Genomic DNA, 24,824 nt, shown 5'->3' on the forward strand with positions numbered 1-24,824 from the left:
ATCCTCCGGAGGCTCCAGGGAAGACTTATCCCAAGAAGCAGCTTGACCCAGAGTGGAATGAGCCTTGAGAAAGTCAGGAACCAACTTCTTTTAAAGAAGATATACTGAATCAATAATCTCCTCACCACCCCCCTTACAAGAACCCGCTAAGAGGACAAAAACATGATCTAATTTCTGGAACTCCTGGGTCTGCTGCACTTAAGAGCGAAGGACCAGGCAGACATCCAACTTGCGCAACTGCCTCTGCTCCAAAGAGCCCTCCATAATACCCAAGACTGGAAGGACCACGGACTGGTTGACATGAAAAGGCGAAACCACATTCAACAGAAAAGAAGGAACCGGCTGCAGCACTAAGCGCTCCCTAGAAAACTCCAGGAAGGGAGGCCTACAAGAGAAAGCCTGTAGTTCGGAAACTAGTCTCGCAGAAGTAATGACCACCAGGAAGACCGCCTTAAGAGCAAGGTCCTTCAATGAGGAAAAACCCAGAGGCTCAAAAGGAGGGCGCACAAGCACAGACAGGACCAGATTGAGATCCCAAGCCGGAACCAGAGGCCGCACCGGAAGCTGGAGCAATTTGACTGCTACGAATCACATTCGGAGAAGAGGTCAAATGCTGACCATGCAGCAAACCACAAAACATAGACAAAGTCACAAGCTGAACCTGGAGGGAAGACCAGGCAAGGCTCCTGTCCAGGCCATCCTGCAAGAACTCCAAGCAAAGAGGTGCAAAAGGAAAACCACTCCACGCGCAGCACACCACCCCTCAAAAATACACCAAACACGCACATAAGCCCAAGAGTGAAGATCACTTTATCTGAATAACCTTTCTTACCTAGGCATTTCCTTTCAAGAGCCAAGCTGTAAGACCACAGGGACCCAGACAGAACATTGGAATGGGGCCCTGTATCAGAAGGCCGAGTGAGAGGGGCAGAAGAAGTTCTGCCTTGAGAAAACAAACCAGATCTGCATACCACGGGCGCCTGGGCCAGCCTGGAGCCACCAGGATCACGCAACGGGGTGCAGAGCAATGCGAAGAAGTACTCTGCCCACCATCGGCCATGGGGGAAACACATACAGGAGGCACTCCAATGGCCAAAGCTGCCCTAGAGCATTCAGCCCCTCGGCCTGAATATCCCTGTGCCGACTGAAGAACTGGGGCACTTTGGTGTTGACACTCATGGCCATCAGGATCATGCCAAGCCTGCATAATCACCTAGAAGGTTCCGAGTCAAAGACACCATTCTCCGGGATCTAGCATATGACGACTGAGGAAGTCCGCCTGGACATTTCTCCACGCCCGCTATGTAGGAAGCGGAGATGTCCAGAAAATGAGTCTCTGCCCAGACCATGAGCAGAGCCACCTCCTGCCGACTCCTGGTTCCCCCCTGACGAATGATGTAAGCCACCACTGTGGTGTTATCTGAGAGAACATGAACAACTTGCCCGTCAGAAATGTCTGGAACACTAGCAACGCAAACTGGATGACTCTGGTCTCTAGAACATTGATCAACCAAGACGCCTCCTCCGGAGACCATATGCCCTGAGTAGAGCAACTGAGACACTGAGCTCCCAAGCTGAGGAGACTGGGGTCCGTGAGAAGCACTGTCCACTGGGGCTGATCTAGACTCATTCCTTGCACCAGATTGGAAAACTGTAGCCACCACCAGAGGCTGCAATGAACCAAACCCCAAAGAGGAACGGGAGAGTCCAGATTATGCAATCGAGGTAATCACAGCTGAAGCAGAGCATAGTGGAGCGGCCGCATGTGAACTACATCCAGGGAAACCGCTATTGACCCCCAAGACCTGGAGAAACTCCTGCACCCGAGGACACCGGAAAGCCATCAGAAGGCGAATCTGTGACTGCAACTTGTTCACTCAGGCCTCTGTAAGGAAGAACTTCCCCAAGCTGCAGTCAAAGACAACCCCCAAGGTACTCTAGGCGCCGAGATAGAGCCAACCTGCTCTTGGACAGGTTGACCACCCATCTCAGTGACCGCAGAAACTCCACAACCTGAGCCGTAACCCAGGAACTCTCTTGAAGAGACTTTGCTTGGATCAACCAGTCATCCAGATAGGGATGAACCAGAATGCCCTCTTTGCACAAGGCCACCATAATCTTAATGAACGTCTGCGGCACTGTGGCCAGACCAAAAGGAAATGCACAAAACTGATAGTGCCACCCCAAGATCACAAAGCGAAGGAACCTCTGATGGGAGGCGCAAATTGGAACATGAAGGGAGGCCTCTCTCAGATCGAGAGAAGTCAGGAATTCCCCCGGCTGAACCACCAGAATGACAGATCTCAGGGTCGCCATACAAAAAGACGGAACTCGGATTGTATTGTTGACTCCCTTCAGATCCAAGATAAGCCAAAAGACCCTCCATTCTTGGGCACCACAAAGTAAATGGAATACCCGCAGGTGCGAAACTCCTAAGGAGGCATTGGAACCACTGCTTTGAGATTTAGCAACCTCTGTAGCGTCTGACGAAAAGCCTGCTTCTTCCATGCCACTTGACAAGGACAAGATAGGAAACGATCTGGCAAGGGCCGGGAAAACTCCAGAGAATATCTGTCCCGAATCACCTCCAGGACCCACTGATCCGCCATTATCTTGGTCCACCCCTGGTAAAACTCCCACAACCATGTGCCTACCGGCACCAGTGGAAGAACCCGCAAGGGATCGTTGGGCTGGGTGGGCGGTAGAGATGGCTGAGGAATCATGCACCCCCCAGTAGGCCCTCTGAAAGGACTGCATGCGCTGAAAAAGAAATGGCCCAGGGGAGACCTGGTGGAAGGAAAAGAAGCCGCCCCTCAACCAGGGCAATAATAGTGAAAATCACACAAACACTCCAGAGCAGTATCCTCCCCCCCTTGGCGGGTGAGCACATTCCTCAGAAAAACAGGGAACCTTAGAGTCAGTCAAGGTCTGAACCAACTTATCCAGATCCTCGCCAAACAAAAAGGGAATTTCATACGCTTAACCTTAGATGCCGAGTCTGCCGACAAACCCCGAAGCCACAGGGTACAATGAGCGGCCACACCAAGTGCCATGGACTTGGTTGAAGCCCGCAACAGATCATACATGGCATCTGAGAGACAAGTAGCACCCAACTCAATCTTAGCTATCTCCTGATCCACCAAGGACCAATCAGACTCCCAGTCAAGAACACGCTCGGACCACTGAAAACAAGCCCAAGCCACCAGATGGCACACATCACTACCTGGATCGCCAGGGCAGCCATATCAAAACACCGCTTAAGAAGAGACTATCCTACACTTCTCAGGGAACCACACAGCTGAGCCGCACTCAACCGGCACCGCATGCCAACGCGCAATGGCTGAGACCACCACATCCACCATCGGCAACTACAAGGTATACCTATCCCCCTCCAGGATGGGATTCAGGTGGGCCATAGACCGCGCAAAACGAAAAGGCTTTTGACACCTTCCATTGCACAAGCACAATATCCCAAATATCCTGATGCATAGGAAGAGAGTGGGAGGCCGAGCAAATCCCCCGAAGCAGGCGGTCCCACCACACACAGGGGCTCCTTTGCGTCCTCCTTGAAATGCAAAACTGACAAAATATGAAGAATAAGCACCTGGAGCTTTTCCCGTAGAAAAATGCACAGCACTGACATTCTCGTCAGCTGGTTGTTCCGAAAAACACCCACCACGCTGTCCAAAAAGGGATCCAAGTCCTCATCAAGCAAAAATATCTTCCCAAACAAAAAATCATCATCCCACGAGACTCTTGACCATTTTGATGAAACGGGGGGGGGGGGGGGGGGAGAGGGGGGAACTGGGTAAGAATCAGCACTGAGGGGGGTCAAACAGGGGTGGATGTGGAGGGTGAAAGACCTCCCTGAAAAACTTGAGACCCCTGGAGAGGAAAAAGGACCCTCAGCCAACTGAAGATAAGACTTGCACAAGCCTAAAATAAAATCTGGGACATAAAAACCCTGGCGGCATAGCAGGACTCACTGCAAAAGCTGGAGACCCAGCAGAAACCTGCCCTTATCTCTCCAATTCAGGGGGAAGGTCACCTGAGGCTGCTAGGAATGATAAAGAAGGGGATCACGAACAGATCGGAGAAGGTTATCATGCCACTGTACCGGGCCATAGTGCGCCCTCACCTGGAGTACTGCGTCCAGCACTGGTCGCCGTACATAAAGAAGGACACGGTACTACTCAAAAGGGTCCAGAGAAGAGCGACTAAAATGGTTAAAGGGCTGGAGGACTTGCCGTACAGTGAAAGATTGGAGAAACATTCAAGATACTGAAGGGAATAGCTTTGACACGCAGCTCCCGATTGGTGAGGCCCGACTTTAGTGCAGTAAGAGGCAGTCGGAGCATACCGCGAGTGATTTCCTTCACTTGCCAGCGCTCCAGCTGCTCTCTCCTGCCTCTCTGGCTGTCTTCTCCTGTCTCCCCCACTAAAAATCGTATTTGCGGTTTTTCAAGATTTGCGGTGATTCCTGGAACAGAACCCCCGCAAATGTCAGGAGAGTACTACATACCCATTATTTTCTGATTAGAGATCTCCTTTCTGTTAATCCCACACTTGTTTGAACTCTTGTCACCATTTTCTTCTCCACTACCTCCCTCAGGAGCGCATTCTATACATCAACTACCCTTTCTGTAAAAAAAGAATTTCCTAACATTACTCTTGAGTATACCAACCCTCGACCTCAAATTATGCCCTCTGGTTTTACCATTTTTCTTTCTCTGGAACAGATTTTTGTTCTATGTTAATACTTTTCAAGTATTTGAACATTTGAATCGTATCTTCCCTGTCCCTCCTTTCCCCTAGGGTATACATATTCAGGGCTTCCAGTCTCTTCTCATATGTTTTCTGGCGCAAACCCACTACCATTTTCGTCGTCTTCCTCTGGACTGCTTCAAGTCTTTTCATGTCCTTTGCCAGATATGGTCTCCAAAACTGAACACAATACTCCATCGACCTGGTGGTTTTGGTAACAGATTATTGCCAAGGCAACCACTTTAGGGTACTTAAATCTTTCTCTTTGGAGCCATGACTCTACTGACCCCCAAGTCTTGCCTCTGGAGAATCCCACTCTGTAGGATTTGATGAATAGAGAAAGCCCCTGATGATTTCCTAATCCATTCCAAAATGGGGTCTTCCACAGAAGCTGCCTGAGTTGGCTGGAATGAAATACTCAATGCCTCCAAGGACTTTGAAATGCCCACTTACAAAGAGCCAAATTTCATCAAGGAATAATAAACTTTTAATGATTATGACAGGAGTCGCCATACAACAGATCACAAGTAATTGGAAAAATTGGAATAGACTCAATTATAGCTTTTGGTGGAATTCGGTATGTCACATTTACAAAATGGAGAGAACAATAGCTGTGCAAAAAGGGAATTTTAATAAATTTAAAGAGATATGGGGACCATTAACAAAATATTGTAATGAGTAGACACCATTTTATATTATAAAATACAATATTAAGATAGAAGGGATGGGAGGGGGGAATTTAAATTTATTAAATGATTAGATCATTAGGAAAGTTTATTGATGTGATATATTTGATTGAATGTCAGATTGAAAGGGAGGGAGGGATGGGATAAAATTTTTATCTATTAGTATCATAAATGATAGAAATTCAAATGATGTATGTATGGATAAATGTTTAGTATATATATTTGCTGTAAGATGAAAACGAATAAAGAACTTAAAAAAAAAAAAAAAAAAAAGATATGCCCACTGAAAGTTCCTCTTTCAAATAATCTAACTACTGTAAGATTATCACCCTCAGCTAAAGGGAGCTCTCCTTCCTTCAGAGGATCTAACAGAGAAGCTGACTTCATGCTCCACAACCTCCATAGTGTGACACTACAGCTAAAACCATTGAATAAGAATCCCTGAGCAGCATTGTATTTCATCCCTCCTTACCCTAGGTTTAGTAATGTTAAAATTAAGAGCAATTTACCATTATTTAAGTATTTGTACGTATTGTATTGTTTTCTAATAATTGTAAATTTTATAGTGTACATCGCTTAGAATGTTTGATTAAGCGATTAATCAAGTCACCTAATAAACTTGAAACTTGAAACAGCATTGCAATTTTAAAAAGAAGGTATTGTGAAGCAAAATACATTCGGGACAAAATGCATACATGCTTCCTGGGCACCAAGCAATCCTTCAGCAGTCGGCCCTATTCCTTCCTTAGAGTTACCTGCTTGTCATTCTAAAGCTGAGATGATGTCTGAGGTTCATGAGAGGAGGGAGAGAAAATGGCCACCATTTCTGAAAGAAGAATGTGTGCCTATAGTAACAGATTCCGAATCCAGGCTTACATTCCTGGCATCATGGCTGGGTCTTGAAACTAAATCTTCCAGACATGGCTAACCTGAGGAGCAATATGAAGCACAAAGACCCAAAGACTGTTATAATGACCCTGTATCACTCCATGGTGCAACCTCATCTGGCGTATTGCGTTCAGTTCTGGTCTGCTTATCTCAAGAAACATATAGTGGCGCTAGAAAAGGTTCAAAGAGCGACTAAGATAGTAAAGGGGATGGAACTCCTCTTGTATGAGGAAAGACTAAAATGGTTAGGGCTCTTCAGCTTAGAAAAGATGGCTAAGGGGCTGTTACTACTCAAAAGGGTCCAGAGAAGAACGACGAAGATGGTTAAGAGGCTGGAGGAGTTGCCGTCCATACAGCGAGAGATTAGAGAAACTGGGCCTTTTCTCCCTCGAACAGAGAAGATTGAGAAGGGACATGATCAAAACATTCAAGGTACTGAAGGGAACAGACTTAGTAGATAAGGGCAGGTTGTTCACCCTCTCCAAGAAGGGAGAACATTACATTAATGACTTCTATTCCGCCCGTACCTTGCAGTTCTGGGCGGATTACAAAAGAAACAGCTGGACATTTCCAGGAGGATTACAAGAAGATGGAGAATTACAATTTAGGGTTTAGGATGCAGAAAAGATGACTGGGCTATTCCAGTAGATTTACAATTTGGGGAGCTCTACAAATAGGAGTTAGTGCAGTTCCAGTAAATATATAATTTGGGAAGCAGTTGACATGCTTGAGGCTATGAAGAGAAAGAATAACTGGAGATGAGGAGAGGTTAGGGGGGGGGGGGGAATACACGGAGGGTAAAACCAGGGTTAGAGTTAAGACACCTGGATAGATTTTTTGAATAGCAAGGTTTTGATTTCTTTTCGAAAAGATTTGAGGTCGCTCGTTGATATCAGCAAGTTAGAGATGGTTTGGTCAAGTTTCGCTGCTTGCGTCGCTAGTAGGCTGTCAAACATCTTCTTGCGCTGAGTGCCTTTGAGTAGGGGGTAGGTAAATGGGGTCTGGGTTCTTGTTTGTCTAGTAGTGAGGTTTTGGTTCAGGCGGTTGTTTAGGTAAATGGGGGGCTGTGCCATTTATTGCTTTGAATAATAGACAGTATAATTTGAATTGAATTCGTGCTTGTATTGGTAACCAGTGTGAGGGCACTCTCTAAAATTGAAAGGGGATAGATTCCGTAACAACATAAGGAAGTTCTTCTTCACCCAGAGAGTGGTAGAAAACTGGAACGCTCCAGGGATTCAAGACAAAGTTAAACAAGTTCCTGCTGAACCAGAACATACGCAGGTAGGGCTAGTCTCAGTTAGTCTTCAGTTTGAAGAGAGGGCCACCGCGTGAGCGGACTGCTGGGCACAATTGACCATGGGTCTGATCCAGCAGCAGCAATTCTTATGTTCTTATATGGAAGTCTACAAAATCATGAGTGGAGTAGAACGGGTACAAGCAGATCGATTTTTCACTCCGTCAAAAATTACAAAGACTAGGGGACACGCGATGAAATTACAGGGAAATACTTTTAAAACCAATAGGAGGAAATTTTTTTCACTCAGAAAATAGTTAAGCTCTGGAACTTGTTTCCAGAGGATGTGGTAAAATCGGATAGTATAGCTGGTTTTAAGAAAGGTTTGGACAAGTTCCTGGGGGAAAAGTCCATAGTCTGTTATTGAGAGACATATGGGGGAAGCCACTGCTTGCCCTGTATCAGTAGCATGGAATGTTGCTTCTCCTTGGGGTTTGGCCAGGTACTGGTGACCTGGATTGGTCACCGTGAGAATGGGCTACTGGGCTTGATGGACCATTGGTCTGACCCAGTAGAGCTATTCTTATGTTAAGACTTTTGGCTGTTCCAACAGCGAGGACAGCATTTAGCACACTTCACCAGGAACTCCATCCACCTGAGTGTGTGTTTTCCCTCCTAAGCAAATATGCAGTGTCAGTGATGGAAGCATTCTGCCAGCCATGAAGGAAATATGTTGATAAGCCTAAAAGCAAATTGTAAGCTGCACCATTCCAATGTAATTCAGTGGCCGAGACTCCAATTCCCCCAAGTTCCCTCAGTCTCAGCAGCCAGGAAATGTCCTGCCCTCACCACAATGGATGTTAAACCGGCACTCTCTCACCTTTTTTTTCAATGGGAGAAGGGGGCAGAGGGAGGGAATGGAACTCAAGACCCCTGCTAGACTATCCCTAGAAGATTACACACAACCCCCCCTACAAATATGCCATGTAATTAAATGCTAAAAAAATCTCATGTGATGACTGAACACAAATTATTATCAGAATATACTTGTCTTTCCAAACAGCTTCTAACAGTCAAACAAGTTTTGTTGCATTGTTGTATTCTTCAACAGTTCCACTGAGAAAGAGACACTAGTTAATGACGTTTGTGTGGGCAATTTTCTATGTCTACTTCCCAAGATCTCACAGGCTGCATATAATTCAACAGCAAGCTACTGGCTGGCCACCCCTGTTCTAAATGTTCAACTGATGTACAAGATGAGGAGCTTTCAATCCGTTTTATTACCTCTCATTTTTATTTCTGAGTTCCTCAAGCTCTTTTGGTTCTTGCTGGCTAGCCTGTTTCTCGCTGAGGATTACCAGGCGTTCTATACGTTGCTGCATCAGGAAGATTTGTGCCTCTGGAACAAATCAAAGAATAAAACAAAGAAGGGAGGTGAACAGGCAGACTATTAGAAGTAGCAAGTACATATGGCAAAAGAAGGATGAAGCAATACTAGATGAGATGGAGATAAGGGACACAAAAATACACAGGAGTACTGCCCGATTCTGGAAAAAAAAAATTGATTCGATTCAGCCTATTGAATTGGTTTTTGATTCGATTTTCCTGCCCTGGTGGGTTTATTTTATAGCTTATTTACCCCCTTTGCCTTCTCCTAACTATGCTGGCGCTGTGGTGTAACCAAAATAAACGAACAAAAAATACTTTTCCTCTCTCTGTTAAATCCTAGCTCACGTTTGCAGTCTAACACCAGCTCTGGCAGGATACAAATTTCAAATCTGACACATTGTAATCACAAAATGGAAAATAAAATTAGTTTTTCTACCTTTTGTTGTCTGGTCATTATTCAAATCTTATTGGCTCTGGTCGTCTTCTGATAACTTGCTTGCCAGGGTCTCCTTCTTTCTCCGTGCTAACCATCCATCTGCCATCTCTGTCTTCCCCTTCTGTTTCCCTCCCCTCCCCAGGAGGTCTGGCATCTTTCCTTTTTTTCGTCTCCATCCACAGATCCACCTTTTCTCAACTACCCTTTCATCCAGCATCTCTCCTCTCCTTCCCCACCACCCCAGGGTCCACCATCTCTCCCTTTCTTTTCCCAACTACCCTCCTATCCAGTATCTCTATCCCCCCTCCACACCATCCCTTGTGTCCAACTTCTCTCCATTTTGTTCCTTCCCTCCCTAAATCCCATTGTCCATCATCTCTCTCCCTCTCCTCTATTTTTAGACCCATTATTTCTTCTCCCCCCTCCCAAATTCCGGCATAGGCACATCTCTTTGAACCCCCTTCCCTCCCTCCCTTCGTGTACTTCTACACCAGGGCCCCTCTCCCCTGAAGGTCTGTCCCCCTGAAGGCCTGTACCCCCACCTCTGAAGGCCTGTGCCACCATCTCTGAAGGCCTGTCTCCCCCTTAAAGGCCTGTCTCCCCCTTAAAGGCCTACATTCCACCCCTGAAGGCCTGCCTGTCCCCCCTGAAGGCCTGTGCCACCATCCCTGAAGGCCTGTCCCCCCCCCTTGAAGGCCTGCTCAGCCCCCCCCCTCCCCAAAGGCCTGCTCAGCCCCCCCCACCCGACGGCCTGCGTGTTCCCCCTGTCCTCCCACTGGTGTCCGGCTTCCCCCCTGGCCTCCCGTGCACCATTTACCTAATAGGAGAAGCCTGCAGAGAAGATCACGGTACTAGCGATCTTTGCAAACTGCTTCGGAGCCGTTTCCTCCGCCGCGATCCTCCCTCTGACATCAGAGAAGGGGTGGGCCCATGGCAGAGGAAACAGCTCCGAAGCAGTATGCAAAGATCGCTAGCACTGCGATCTTCTCTGCAGGCTGCTTCTATTAGGTAAATGGTGCGCGGGAGGCCAGGGGGGAAGCCAGACGCCGGGTGGGGGGGAGCCAGAACCAGGGGGGGGGGAAGCCGGACGCCAGGGGGAAGCCAGACACCAGCACATCCCGACTGACCCTCCCCCCTAAAGCAGGTGCGGCAGTGGACGGCCAGCAAGAGCAGCGCTGTTGCTCCTGCTTTAGGGGGTGAGGGTCAGAATCGAGAAGCCGATTTTTTTTGTGTTTTGAACCGATTCAAATCGTGAATCGGGCAGCACTAGTAGCTGGTGCTAAGAATATGTACTGAGAACTGAGGTTTGTCCTACTTTTAATAATGGATAGTGGAGTCACTTCTTATATAAAGAAATCACTTGATGAAAGTTGTTAAAATGAATAAAGAATTAAAAAAAAAAAAAAGCATTAGGCTTGTAGTGTACTGAGAGGGAAAGATCATCTGGGTTGCACCAAATACATTTTAATTGTACAGGAGGACAAGTGCTCAAAGCATTGTAACCTCCAAGTTTCACCTGAAATATTATGTAAACAACCGCTATATATCCACATTAAATTTCATATATACAGCATGTCTTTAGTCTCTATACAGGAAAAATAAGCCAAGGTAATTTTATCATGCATTAATTTTTATTTTTTAAAGAGATGATTTTTTACCTTGAAATCATCTTTTCCAGTAGCTAGGAATGGTATGCTGAACCTTAGATTTCACACATAGATTGCTCTTCTTTGTTTGTTTCTGCACAGGCTATAGTTTTTTGTTTGCAGTTTTATTTGATCCCCTATCGACCTGGGACCCCTGATGAAGGCGTTAACCGGAACACAGACCGCATCGGGTCCCTTGGTTTGTTTTTAAGGTGGTATTATTAACCGCACTCAATCATTTGATATAATAAATTTAGCCTGCATCATTGTATGTGTTTCTGCAGTTTTCCTTGTTTTGGTTTCGCATCCTTCATTGCAGACCTTGTTAGTTCTCCCCTTTTGTTTCCTTAGGGCAGTGATTCCCAACCCTGTCCTGGAGGAACACCAGGCCAATCGGGTTTTCAGGCTAGCCCTAATGAATATGCATGAGAGAGATTTGCATATGATGGAAGTGATAGGCATGCAAATTTGCTTCATGCATATTCATTAGGGCTAGCCTGAAAACCCAATTGGCCTGGTGTTCCTCCAGGACAGGGTTGGGAACCACTGCCTTAGGGTACTCTGTCCATTCTCATGAGCATACTGCAGAAAAATGTCAATCACAGCTTTTGAAATTTCCTCCTTCTCCCAGGAGTCTGCTGAACCTTTCATTTCGCTCCAAAGCGTGCAAGAGCTTTAGAATAAGGCAGAAGAAGGAGGAACACAGGGAACTCCCAGAAAACAAGGTTCTATCTGCTCATACAATAAAAGTCAATAATGAAACTAATGTATAAATGAACATTATCATTGAACAGTAACACATCAAATAAAAGTAACAGCTTGAAAAGTAGTGGAGCTCACTTATCTCTGTCAGTTCTATTTACAAACTGATTCTGAACCCATAGTCAGACTGGCAGAGATGTCTTAGCTATGGAAACAACCATGAAGCATAAGGCAGAAACAGGTGCATTAAAAATTATGAGGCTGGAGGTTCAGCATACCATTCCTATATACTGGAAGAGATATTATCAAAGTAAGAACCTAATCTCTATTCCAGTGCAATAGGAATGGTATACTGAACCCGGATAGGAGAGAGAAGCCTGCTTTTAGTACCGAGGATCCAAAAGTGGAAGCCTTTTGTGATGCCACATCTACCCTATAAAATTTAGTGAAAATGTGTAGGGAAAACCATATCGTGCATCTACATCTCTCTTCCAGAGGTATCGTCCTCAATTCCACCCAAGAGGAAGCTACTCCTCTGGTTGAATGTGCTCTCAATGACACCGGTGGTTGTTTGCTACAGGCAAAGTAGGTGGAGGACAGTGCTGTCCGAATCCACTGGGAAATGGTGGCCTTGAAGGCTAGTATGCCTCAGGTTGACTCTTTGGTTAGGACAAAGAGATGGTCCAATAGACAAAACTCTATTAGTTTCAAGTTTATTTAAAATTTCTTATACCGCCTATTTTAGGCGGTGTACAGCAATCATAAAAACATATATTCAATAAAACGAACTTAATGTTACAAATGTCACTTCCAGATAATGCAAGAGAACTCTGCAGACATCCAGCAGCTTTAAAGACCTGTCTTTTTTCTTAGAACCTGTAGGTTGAATAGCTGGTAGCCTAACTCCCTGGCTGATGTGAAATGCTGAAACCACCTTTGGCAAAAAGCACAGTTACTTACTATAAAAGGTGTTATTCAGGAACAGCAGGCAGATATTCTCACATGTGGGTGACGTCATCAACGGAGTGTAAAAGTATACTGTCACTTTAAGCTTTAGAAAGCTTTAGGAATACCCGCACTGCATATGCATGAGTGCCTTCCCGCCTGATGCCAGCTCGCGAGGTCCTCAGTTCTATGCCTAAATGAAGAAGTCAGCCAGGGGAGATAGGTGAGAATATCTGTCCGTCCCAGGATAACACCCATCCTAGAACAAACAGGCAGCATATTCTCACATGTGGGACTCCCTAGCTTACAAAATGGGATGAAGTGTTGGTCTCTAGATAAAACACAAATATGAAGGTCTCTGCTCAAAAGCAGATTTATTGTCCTATTCGAGTAGGCGGAGCAAGAGAAGAAAATGAAAAGAGAATGATAAGAGGCATACAACCCTTCCTCAGAAAGAGGAAAGGGTAACAATGTAAGAACAGGAACTTGTAGGGCAGATCTAAACAAGACGACCTCAGAATGGCAGGTTGAGTCCAAGTATAGGTGAGGAGACACCAGAAGGACTCAAGGAGAAGAGTACCGTATTTTCACGCAAATAACACGCACCCGTATAAAACGCGCACACGTGTATAGCGCGCAGAAATCACAATAAGCACAAAAACTTTGGTATAACGCGCTCACGATTATACCGCGCATGCTGCCCGACTCTCCGTTCACCCCCCTGACTTCCGTGCACTGCCCCGCCTCTCCGTGCGCTGTCCCGACTCTCCGTTCACCCCCCCTGACTTCCGTGCACTGCCCCGACTTTCCGTGCACTGCCCCGACTCTCCGTTCACCCCCCCCTGACTTCCGTGCACTGCCCCGACTTTCCGTGCGCTGTCCCGACTCTCCGTTCACCCCCCCTGACTTCCGTGCACTGTCCCCCCTTGAAGGTCTGTCTCCATCCTGAAAGCCTGATGCCCCCCCCCCCGACGTCCGATACATCCCTCCCCCCGAAGGACCGCCGATTCCCCAACAATATCGGGCCAGGAGGGAGCCCAAATCCTCCTGGCCACGGCGACCCCCTAACCCCACCCCGCACTACATTACGGGCAGGAGGGATCCCAGGCCCTCCTGCCCTCGACGCAAACCCCCCTCCCCCCAACGACCGCCCCCCCAGCCGACCCGCGACCACCCTGGCGACCCCCACGACCCCCCCACCCCCCTTCCCCGTACCTTTGGTAGTTGGGCCAGAAGGGAGCCCAAACCCTCCTGGCCACGGCGACCCCCTAACCCCACCCCGCACTACATTACGGGCAGGAGGGATCCCAGGCCCTCCTGCCCTCGACGCAAACCCCCCTCCCCCCCAACGACCGCCCCCCCCAAGAACCTCCGACCGCCCCCCCAGCCGACCCGCGACCCCCCTGGCGACCCCCACGACCCCCCCACCCCCCTTCCCCGTACCTTTGGTAGTTGGCCGGACAGACGGGAGCCAAACCCGCCTGTCCGGCAGGCAGCCAACGAAGGAATGAGGCCGGATTGGCCCATCCATCCTAAAGCTCCGCCTACTGGTGGGGCCTAAGGCGCGTGGGCCAATCAGAATAGGCCCTGGAGCCTTAGGTCCCACCTGGGGGCGCGGCCTGAGGCACATGGTCGGGTTGGGCCCATGTGCCTCAGGCCGCGCCCCCAGGTGGGACCTAAGGCTCCAGGGCCTATTCTGATTGGCCCACGCGCCTTAGGCCCCACCAGTAGGCGGAGCTTTAGGATGGATGGGCCAATCCGGCCTCATTCCTTCGTTGGCTGCCTGCCGGACAGGCGGGTTTGGCTCCCGTCTGTCCGGCCAACTACCAAAGGTACGGGGAAGGGGGGTGGGGGGGTCGTGGGGGTCGCCAGGGGGATCGCGGGTCGGCTGGGGGGCGGTCGGAGGTTCTTGGGGGGGGACGGTCGTTGGGGGGGAGGGGGGTTTGCGTCGAGGGCAGGAGGGCCTGGGATCCCTCCTGCCCGTAATGTAGTGCGGGGTGGGGTTAGGGGGTCGCCGTGGCCAGGAGGGTTTGGGCTCCCTTCTGGCCCGATATTGTCGGGAAGTCGGCGGTCCTTCGGGGTGGGGGTGCGAGTGGTCCTGCCGGGGGGGGGGGATGTATCGGACGTCGGGGAGTCGGCCGGGCAAGAGGGCTTGGGCTCCCTCTTGCTCCGATCGTGGATGCGGGTGCGGGTGGGAGCGCGTGCGAGCGGTCGTTCGGGGTGGGGGTGCGAGTGGTCCTGCCGGGGGGGGGGGGGGATGTATCGGACGTCGGGGAGTCGGCCGGGCAAGAGGGCTTGGGCTCCCTCTTGCTCCGATCGTGGATGCGGGTGGGAGCGCGTGCGAGCGGTCGTTCGGGGTGGGGGTGCGAGTGGTCCTGCCGGGGGGGGGGGGATGTATCGGACGTCGGGGAGTCGGCCGGGCAAGAGGGCTTGGGCTCCCTCTTGCTCTGATCGTGGATGCGGGTGCGGGTGGGAGCGCGTGCGAGTGGTCGTTCGGGGTGGGGGTGCGAGTGGTCCTGCTGGGAGGGTGAATCGGGCGTCGGGCGGGGTGGGAACTATGTTTTAAAACTTTTGTATACCGCGCTCACGCATATAACGCGCGAGGGGTATGCGCGGTAGGTAAAAACGCGTATAACGCGCGCGTTATATGCGTGAAAATACGGTAGATAGGATAAGAGAAAAAATGGCACATATAAGAGTACCAGAAGAAAAATCCCAGAAAGCTATTCATTTCCTCTTGAGAAGACAGGAAAAGAAAGGGAAAAACAAACAAATTGGAAAAACAAAAAGAAAGGGTGATTCCCATTGAATAGTCTAAAGTTGCAATATGAAATTGGGAACAATAGCATAGAAAGGAGAGAAATTCTGAACTATGGACAGTAGAAAAGAACTGAAAAGAAAGACTATCTGACTGAAGATTGAGTCATATGTGAAAAGTTCTGCCAGGAGGGAGTTGAACAGCTCTGGAATGTCTTGTAAAGAGAACAGAGCCAATGGAAGAATAACCAAGGAGAAGCGGTTCCTCTTGAAAGTCCATAGTCTGTTATTAAGACATGGGGGAAGCCTCTGCTTGCCCTGTATCGGTAGCATGGAATATTGCTACTCCTTGGGGGTTTTGGCCAGGTATTAGTGACCTGGATTGGCCACTGTGAGAACGGGCTACTGGGCTTGATGGATCATTGGTCTGACCCAGTAAGGTTATTCTTATGTTTTTAACTAAGATTGTGGATGCAATCAGTAAAAGGAGTAAAATCCAAAAAGAAATGTAATCCAATGGATCGGACGGCTGGAATAAAAAAGTTATGAAGAAAATCAGACAGGAAAGGTATAGCCTTTGGAATGGGAAAGATATGTACCATATGTATATACCAGAAGTGACCTGGAACTTGAGCCTTGAAGGTTTGGTTCCAATACTAGGATTGTATGTCTGAGTGAAGTTTAGAAACAGAAAGAGGCACAGGAAATCCTAAGGGACTTGTGCATGGTCACAGTGGAAGCACAGGGTCCGAAGTACTCATAACCCAAGGTGCTGAGGCTAGAGTCCCAACTAGAGAGGAGGATAAGGTCACCAAAGAATGAGGTGGCTATAAAGGGGTAGGAAAGGTTAGGAAAAAAACTACAATCTTAAAGGAAATTTAAAGTGCTACTAGGAGGGGGGCTTGAACCCATATGAGCACATTTATAGTGGATGTTTTTTAAGGTCAACATTTAAACCAATTGCCATCCTAATGGCTGTGGTGAAGGAAGAATGTGCGTATACCCAAAAGTAGACTATAGAAATAGTGGCAGTAGAACATGAAGTCCACTAGTGCAGCCGGAAAAATTGGAACGTGGGAAGAAAGTATGTTGTGTGTGTAAAAAATAGAAAACAGCACCACAAAAATTAAAATGCAACATAGCATTCATTGGAGATTTGAAAAAAAAAAAAAAAAAAAAAAAGTGCGTAGGAATAACTATCTGGAGAAGTGCAATGTTAAATGACTTGCCCAGAGTCCAATGGAATCACAGTGATGAAGCAGGTGTTCCAAGTACTAGAGCAGCGATTTCCAACCCTGTCCTGGAGGACCACCAGGCCAATCGGGTTTTCAGGATAGCCCTAATGGATATGCATGAGAGAGATTTGCATATAATGGAAGGGACAGGCATGCAAATTCATTAGGGGTATCCTAAAAACCCGATTGGCCTGGTGGTCCCTCCAGGATAGAGCTGGGAACCACTATACTAGAGCATTCTTTCACTGAATGCATGGCAGGTTGTAAACCTAGAGGAGGACATAAAGAGGTTGAAGAAAAAGCCAGAGGCACAAAAAGCCTCAAGAGGGAAATAACAGCAGTACCTAGAGTGTCGAAGAAACTCTGCCAAGTAGTTGTTTAGTCTGAAGTATCCAAAGAATGGAGCACCATAGGCAAAAGTAATTAAGGGGTCTGTAAGAAAGAATAAAATGCATTGCAGGAGGAAATGCCATGGGAAAAAAAAAGGGCAATAACCTCTCAGTTCAATGCGGTTCACAACAATCAAGAGACTGTAGAAGCCCAGTGCTTAGAGTCACAAGAAGCAGCGCTGGGACTAGACTGCACAATCTTTGGCCACAGGAGCAGCAGCTCCACCGATTGATATTTTTTTTTTTAAAGTGGTGGCTAATGGCTATACTTAATATTAGCGAGTCATGAATTAAAGGAATATATGACAGACATATAGAGAAATAAGGTGAGACTTCATGGAGAAGGGTCTCTCAACTCTTGATAGAAACATAGAACAGGAATGGAGAAACTGTGGAGATAGCTAGAAATTTTGCAGCTAGACCAGATACAAATAAATGGGAGGCTTGAAAGGAATAATATTATCCTTAATAGGATGTTTTAGTGGTCGCCTCCTCCCCTACAGCCACTCCCAGTCCTTCAAGCTCATTAGAATAATAAAGGAATTGGAGTTTTCTTCTCATGTCTCTTGATTTGTTTTTTGTAGGGCAGCATGGAAACCTCAATAAAGAATAGAGAACATCCCATTGGTCTATTTGACAGGGATAGCAACATTGATGGTACAGTCCAATTCTGAAGAGAATGGAAAATGTCAGTGGAGGCATGGCGATGGGGAGAGATCTTCTGGCTGTGAAATTTAACATCTTTGACAGATTGGGAATCTCCCGGGGAGGTTTATCTAAATCCAATGCTGAATGATGTGCGCTGTAGGCACAATACAAAATTCTAATGAAAAGATTTCCGAAGATTGTAGAAAAGAAGGATCCAGATGAGGAACATTATGGAAAGCGTGAACTGTTGTAGTAAAGGAGAACTACAAAAGACAATGAATTCACTTTACAGGCTCTACACCCAAAGTGGAGACTATTGTCAACAGATTGATAGATAAAAATGTTTCCAAACAGACAAGGAGATCAAAGCTTAACAGGCTCTACACCCCAAGTGGATCCCTCTGTTCAGAAGCTTGGCATGGCAAGAAACCAAGTTATGATGGGTAGAATAGCAGATCCATCTTTACAAGCTCTACACCCTTGATGGATTCCCACTGGATTCTCAGAGACAGAAAGAAGCAGCAGAGGTGTTCCATGATTAGTAGGCTCTACACCCATGAAGGAACACCTCTGACGTACAGGACTGTTGAACTTTGAAAAGGCTATAACTGTAGTGAATTCTTCCCAATCAACTGAAGTCTGGAAATTCTGGCAGGTGGTGAAATGGAATATACTGCTCAAAACCAACATCTGTATGAGCTAAGATAAAAGGACAGAGTAGTTGAAATAGAGAACTATGTTAGCCAACATAGATCTGGCAAAGACGGTGTCCAAACTTATCCATAGTCTGATCGTCACGTCCTGTGGTGCAGTAGCAAAGGCTCTGGAGTTGGAAACTCTGAAGAGTAAATTCAACTATCAAGACTAATGTGACCATTGCGGTTCATCAAGGCTAGGACAAGATTCTACTAAGGTTAGGTCGGTACCAAGGGAGACAATGAAAGCACCGGTACTGATTGTTGAGAATGAAGATACAGGAGCAACAATGGTACCGACGTAAACTAACCATTGGTACCGAGTCGCAATGTACACAAATAGCACAGAGCAGGGATGCATCAGTACCAAGCAGAGTCTGATACTAAGTTGCAGCATCAGTACCAAGGATAAAATAGAAGCATTGATGCCAAAATTTTTGTAATCTGATGTCAACTGATCACCATACAGATGCTCTGGAAACAGTGCGAGATTGCACCGGTACTAAGGGCTGTGAAGCTGATACTGTAGGTGCCACAGGTGTTGAAGCGTTGAAAAATCCCAAGGGCCAGAGCGCTTCAGAACTTAAAAGCCTGCATTTATGAATGATGGCATTGCTAAGAACATAAGAATAGCCTTACTGGATCATACCAATGGTCCATCTAGCTCAGTATCCTGTCTTTGTGGAGGCCAATCCAAGTCACAAATACCTGGCCAAAACCCAAATAGTAGCAGCATTCAATGCTACTGTCCCATGCTTGACTTTTTCTCCAGGAATTTGCCCAAACCTTTTTTAAAACCTCCTCTGGCAACGCATTCCATAGCTTAACTATTCTCTGAGTGAAAAAATATTTCCTCCTATTGGTTTTAAAAGTATTACTCTGTAACTTCATCGAGTGTCCCTTAGTCTTTGTAAATCCTTGTGCAGTAAAAAAATAAAAATAAAAAAATCGATCCACTTGTACCCATTCTACACCACTCAGAATTTTGTAGACTTCAATCATATCTCCTCTCGGCCATCTCTTTTCCAAGCTGAAGAGCCCTAACCTTTTTAGTATTTTCTCATACGAAAGGAGTTCCATCCCAATTATTATCCTGGTCACTCTTCTTTGAACTTTTTCTTTTTTGAGATAAGGAGACTCGAACTGAACGCAATACTCAATGTGAGGTCGCACCGTTGAACGATACAGAGGCATTATAACATTCTTAGTCTTGTTTACCATCCCATTTCTAATAATTCCTAGCATCCTGTTTGCCTTCTTGGCCGCCGCCACACATTGGGTGGAAAGCTTCAGCATATTGTCTACAATGACACCTAGATCCTTTTCTTGAGCTCTGACCCCCAAGATGATCCCTAGCATCTGATAACTATGATTTGGATTATTCTTCCCAATGCATGTATCGAATGTCTCGATGCTGAAAATGCCCGCGACGCTGGTGATATCAATGAACTATCGATGCTCTCCGGTACCGAAGGGAATCGATACCATGCAAAAGATCAATCCATGGAAAGGAGACACCGGGTACCATATGCTGCTCAGTTGGTACCATAGGTGAAGCAGGGTGTCGAAGAATACATAGTAACATAGTAGATGATGGCAGGTAAAGACCCGAATGGTTCATCCAGTCTGCCCAATCTTACCCTCTCTTTAAATTATTGATTTAATTTAAATTTTCCTTCTTAGCTATTTCTGGGTAAGAACCCAAAGCTCTGCCTGGCACTGTGCTTAGGCTCCATCTACTGAATTCTCCATCAAAGTTCATTCCAGCCCATCTAAACCATCCCACCTGTTGAAGCCCTACCCAGCCTATCCTCAACCAAATGGCTATATATGGACACTGACCGCGCAAGTCTGCCCAGTAGTGGCCTTAGTTCTTCAATATATACAATTATTTTCCGATTGAAATTCTTTGAGTCCATCCCATACTGTTTTCCTCTCTACCACCTTCCTAAGGTTCAGCATACCATTCCTATTGCACTGGAATGCTTCTTATCACAGAACTCAGAGGCAGACTATAATTGATTGGACTAGTTCTTCTATGCTGGTCAGTGAACTGAACATGGACAGGACTACCACTTGCTTCCACCAGTGTGCACGAAACACTATTTAGTAACAGCAGCAGCGCCATGCAGGTGCACCACTTCATTAGCAAAAGAAATTGTTACTGGAATGTATTATATATTGTAGGTTTCCTGAGGGCCTATAAAAGTCCAAGCTGTTCAGTATTTGAGTTTTGATTGAGTGGGGTATTATTTTGGAGCAGAATGAGTTGGGGGAGGGGTGAAAATATTGAACCCTATCCGTTTATTGCTGTTGTGTTGTATTCAATTGTTCAACAAAAAACTATTTAAAGTTAAAGAAATAGTTAACCTCAACTGATAAGTTTCCTCATACCCTTTTCTGCCACATGCTTCCTGTTCTCAGCCAATTCCAGCTCCAGCTCATCCCGCAAAGATCTTTCCTCCGACAGCTGTTTCTTGAGCCGGCGTAACTGAAACTGTGGAGTCTGAAGGACATCACTGATTGGTGATGAAGGGGAATCTGTAAGGTAACTGCAGAATGACATAACCCAGGTTCAATCAGCTGCATTGCTCAAACACAAGTTTAAAAAAAATTATATTTATTTTTATATTATATGTATGTATGTATGTATATGTATGTATATTATATTTATATATATACATACACAATGTTCCAACTCCCTATTCCTTAAGGAATAGAATCTCATCTATAATCCATTAGGACATCTACTCCAGTTGAGAATGAAATAGGTTAAAGAATGCATAAATACAGTATGATTTTAAAAATTTACAACAAAAAATCTAATCTGCAATGGAAATTTATTCAGACTTTCAACCCTTGAAACATAAGAGATATCTGTCCAAAGTACATTTGAAATGAACATCCTTAATTGTTGGGTATCTGAAGATTCATATAAAGAAGAAGCACACATCTCGTGTCTTAAAACCAGGTAAGTAATATCTGTGTTCTACCCCCATATTCACGGAGGCAGGCTGTTATATTATTTTGTATAGAGCCAGGGTAGGCAATTCTGGTCTTCGAGAGCTGGAGCCAGGTCAGGTTTTCAGGATATCCACAATAAATATGCATGAGATAGATTTGCATCTCAAGGAGGCAGTGCATGCAAAGCCATCTCATACATATTCATTGTGGATATCCTGAAAACCTGAGCTTGCTCCGGCTCTCGAGGACCGGAATTGCCTACCCCTGGTATAAAGTATGCCAGATTATGCAGGGTTGGATAAAAGTAGGTATACAGTATAAATATATTTTTTTATTTTACAGGTGTCATGAATAACATTTGTGTGAAGTTTTTGTATCAGTTATATCGCTTTGCTTTTACTTATCATTCAGTAGAATATTATACCTATTCAATGGCTGTACAAAAAGAAATTATGAATAAATACTAGGAGGGCTGTTAAAGTATCAGATCTTTATTCATAAAAATTACTCGTATTCAGATACAATAATCTTATACTAATCTCCCCTAGGGCTGCCACACACTTCTTCAAACAGTTCTGCCACTATCGGAAGAAGCGCTGTAACGCCTCTTTTTAGAGTGCGCACAACTGGTCCGTCGCATTCTGAATAATGTCTTCTCTTGACTGAAATATGGTCCCTTTCAGGGGCATTTTCAGCTTGGGGAAAAGCCAGAAGTCACACGGAGCCATGTTGGGAAAGTAGGGAGCCTGAGGAATCTGGCAACAGGTGTGTTGTGTTTGGCTAGGAAACTCCGTATCAAATGTGAAGAATGGGCAGGTGCGTTATTGTAATGGAGCTGCCAATTGTCCGCTGCCTAATGGTCCTGGCGTTTGCGTCTCACAGTGTTACGAAGGCGATGCAGAACCTCTTGGTAGTACCCTTACTGATTCGACAATCCTGCATCACCAGGGTCCTCACTTGGTCAATGACGATCTCACTTGTGGATGTTGAGAGCCTACCAGAACGTGCTTCACTCTCCACTGATGTGAAGCAATCTCTGAAGATCTGTGTGGTGTCCATTGCGTTATCGTCGAAGGCCTGTTGAATCTTGCAGATCATTTCCACTTGGGAATCGCCAAGCTTTACACAAAATTTAATGCAGTAGCGTTCAACTTTTTCTGTCATTTTATCAAAAATGAAAATCGGACAGCGCTCACTTACACTTCCTCACTCATCAGCGGTCTGCCGGCGACTGACAGCTTCTGTAGGCGGGGAAAAAAATTCAAGCAAGCGCATTAGGGTCGCCTACAAACGTGCACCAAACCACGCCTCCCTAGCTTTATTTGTTTATTAAAAAAAGTTAAGGTCTGATATATACACAGTCTGTTCTTATTCCCGTAAAAGTCTGCAAACCGCAAAATTGCACATAACAAAACGCTGTGTCTATGGGAAAATAGAGGTTAGGTTCCAGCAGTACATTTTGCACTTCAAAACCATGTAAAGCAGGGATCTCAGTCCCTCCTTGAGAGCCGCAATCCAGTCAGGTTTTCTTGTTTTCCCCAATGAATCTGCATGAGATCTATGTGCATACACTGCTTTCAATGCATATTCATTGGGGAAATCCTGAAAAAACGACTGGATTGCCGGCCCTCAAGGAGGGACTTTGACACTTCTGATGTAAAGTGAATAATGGATCCTACAAGAAAAATAAATTAGGTTCCTGCATGGGACAACAATTGACAAAAAACCATAGTAGAACATTTAGAACGTTGCAAACATTATTATTTGCAGTACTGCTTATAGAAGTAACATTCTTAAACAAAATAAGTGCACGGAACAGTGCTGAAAAATAAAATTAGTAACGCACTGTACAGTATTGCTCTGCACCACATGTGTCAAACACAAGGCCCGCGGGCCAAATCCGGCCCGCCAGGCCTTGCAATGTGGCCCGCACCGCGCTGTCATCACTGCACGCCGCTGCGTTCCATCACAATGACGCGCGGTGACATAGGAGGCTTGTGATCTCGCCGGCCGTACTTGCTATCTATCTCCCCCCATCGACCGCCCCCCCCAAGAACCTCCGACCGCCCCCCCAGCCGACCCGCGACCCCCCTGGCCGATCCCCACGACACCCCCACCCCCCTTCCCTGTACCTTTCTGTAGTTGGCCGGACAGACGGGAGCCAAACCCGCCTGTCCGGCAGGCAGCCAACGACGGAATGAGGCCGGATTGGCCCATCCGTCTCAAAGCTCCGCCTACTGGTGGGGCCTAAGGCGCCTGGGCCAATCAGAATAGACCCGGGAGCCTTAGGTCCCACCAGTAGGCGGAGCTTTGAGACGGATGGGCCAATCCGGCCTCATTCCGTCGTTGGCTGCCTGCCGGACAGGCGGGTTTGGCTCCGGTCTGTCCGGCCAACTACAGAAAGGTACGGGGAAGGGGGGTGGGGGTGTCATGGGGGTCGTCCAGGGGGGTCGGAGGTTCTTGGGGGGGGCAGTCGATGGGGGGAGGGGGGTTTGCGTCGAGGGCAGGAGGGTCTGGGATTCCTCCTGCCCGTAATGTAGTGCGGGGTGGGGGTAGGGGGTCGCCGTGGTCAGGAGGGTTTGGGCTCCCTCCTGGCCCGATATTGTCGGGGAGTTGGGGAATCGGCGGGGCAAGAGGGCTTGGGCTCCTTTTTGCCCTGATCGTGTCGGGGGGGCAAGAGGGCTTGAGCTCCCTCTTGCCCCGATCGTGTTCGGAGTCGGCGGTCCTTCGGGGTGGGGGTGCAGGTGCGTGCGAGCGGTCCTGCTTGGGGTGAATCGGACGTGGGGGGGGGGGGAACTATGTAAAAAAAATACACAGCAGAAGCTGCCAGTTCCTGGCATAAAGTGTAGGCATAAAAATCGCAACAGAATCTGCTATCTGTACCCAGCCAGGCATTTATTGACTGACTTTTTCATTCTAACGCAGATTTCCAATAAACTACATCTTTTACTGCCAATATTGATCCCAAAATGTCCAGGAAAAGAAAAGTTGACGGTGAAGGCAGACAATTTAATGACAAATGGGAAAATGAATACATGTTTGTGCTTAGTGAGGGCAAACCAGCGTGTATATTGTGTTATGAGACAGTGTCGGTGATGAAAGAGTACAATATACGTCGTCATTTTGACACCAAACATAATGTTAAGTATGGCAAATATACTTTGGAAGAAAAGCATAAAATTGTTAAAGAACTAAAAGGCAAACTACAATCACAGCAGCAAATGTTTACAAAGGCTACAGCGAAAAATGATGCTGCAGTGAAAGCAAGCTTTATAGTGGCTGAAGAAATTGCCCGTACTTCAAGGTGTTTTTCAGAGGGTGCCTTTTTGAAGCAATGCATGCTAAAAGTGTGTGAGAAAGTATGCCCAGACCAGATACAGAGTTTTCAAACTGTCAGTTTGTCAAGAAACACCATTGCAGACAGAGTTCAAGAACTCTCAGGA

General features: G+C 46.6%; 1 protein-coding gene across 4 annotated transcripts in view; it reads right to left on the reverse strand.

Moving 5' to 3' along the window:
- The window catches only part of NUMA1 (nuclear mitotic apparatus protein 1), a 271,890-nt gene that overhangs the window by 156,877 nt on the left and 90,189 nt on the right, over window positions 1-24,824 (reverse strand). For all 4 annotated transcript variants that reach the window (XM_033949032.1, XM_033949036.1, XM_033949035.1 and 1 more), the window contains exons 9-10: window positions 20,812-20,969; window positions 8,860-8,974 (exon numbers count right to left, since the gene is read on the reverse strand). In XM_033949032.1, the coding sequence (XP_033804923.1) occupies window positions 8,860-8,974; window positions 20,812-20,969 (273 nt within the window). The remainder of the gene's footprint in view (window positions 1-8,859; window positions 8,975-20,811; window positions 20,970-24,824) is intronic.

This window comes from Geotrypetes seraphini, chromosome 6 (assembly GCF_902459505.1).
Source record: "Geotrypetes seraphini chromosome 6, aGeoSer1.1, whole genome shotgun sequence".
Taxonomy (NCBI): Eukaryota; Metazoa; Chordata; class Amphibia; order Gymnophiona; family Dermophiidae; genus Geotrypetes; species Geotrypetes seraphini.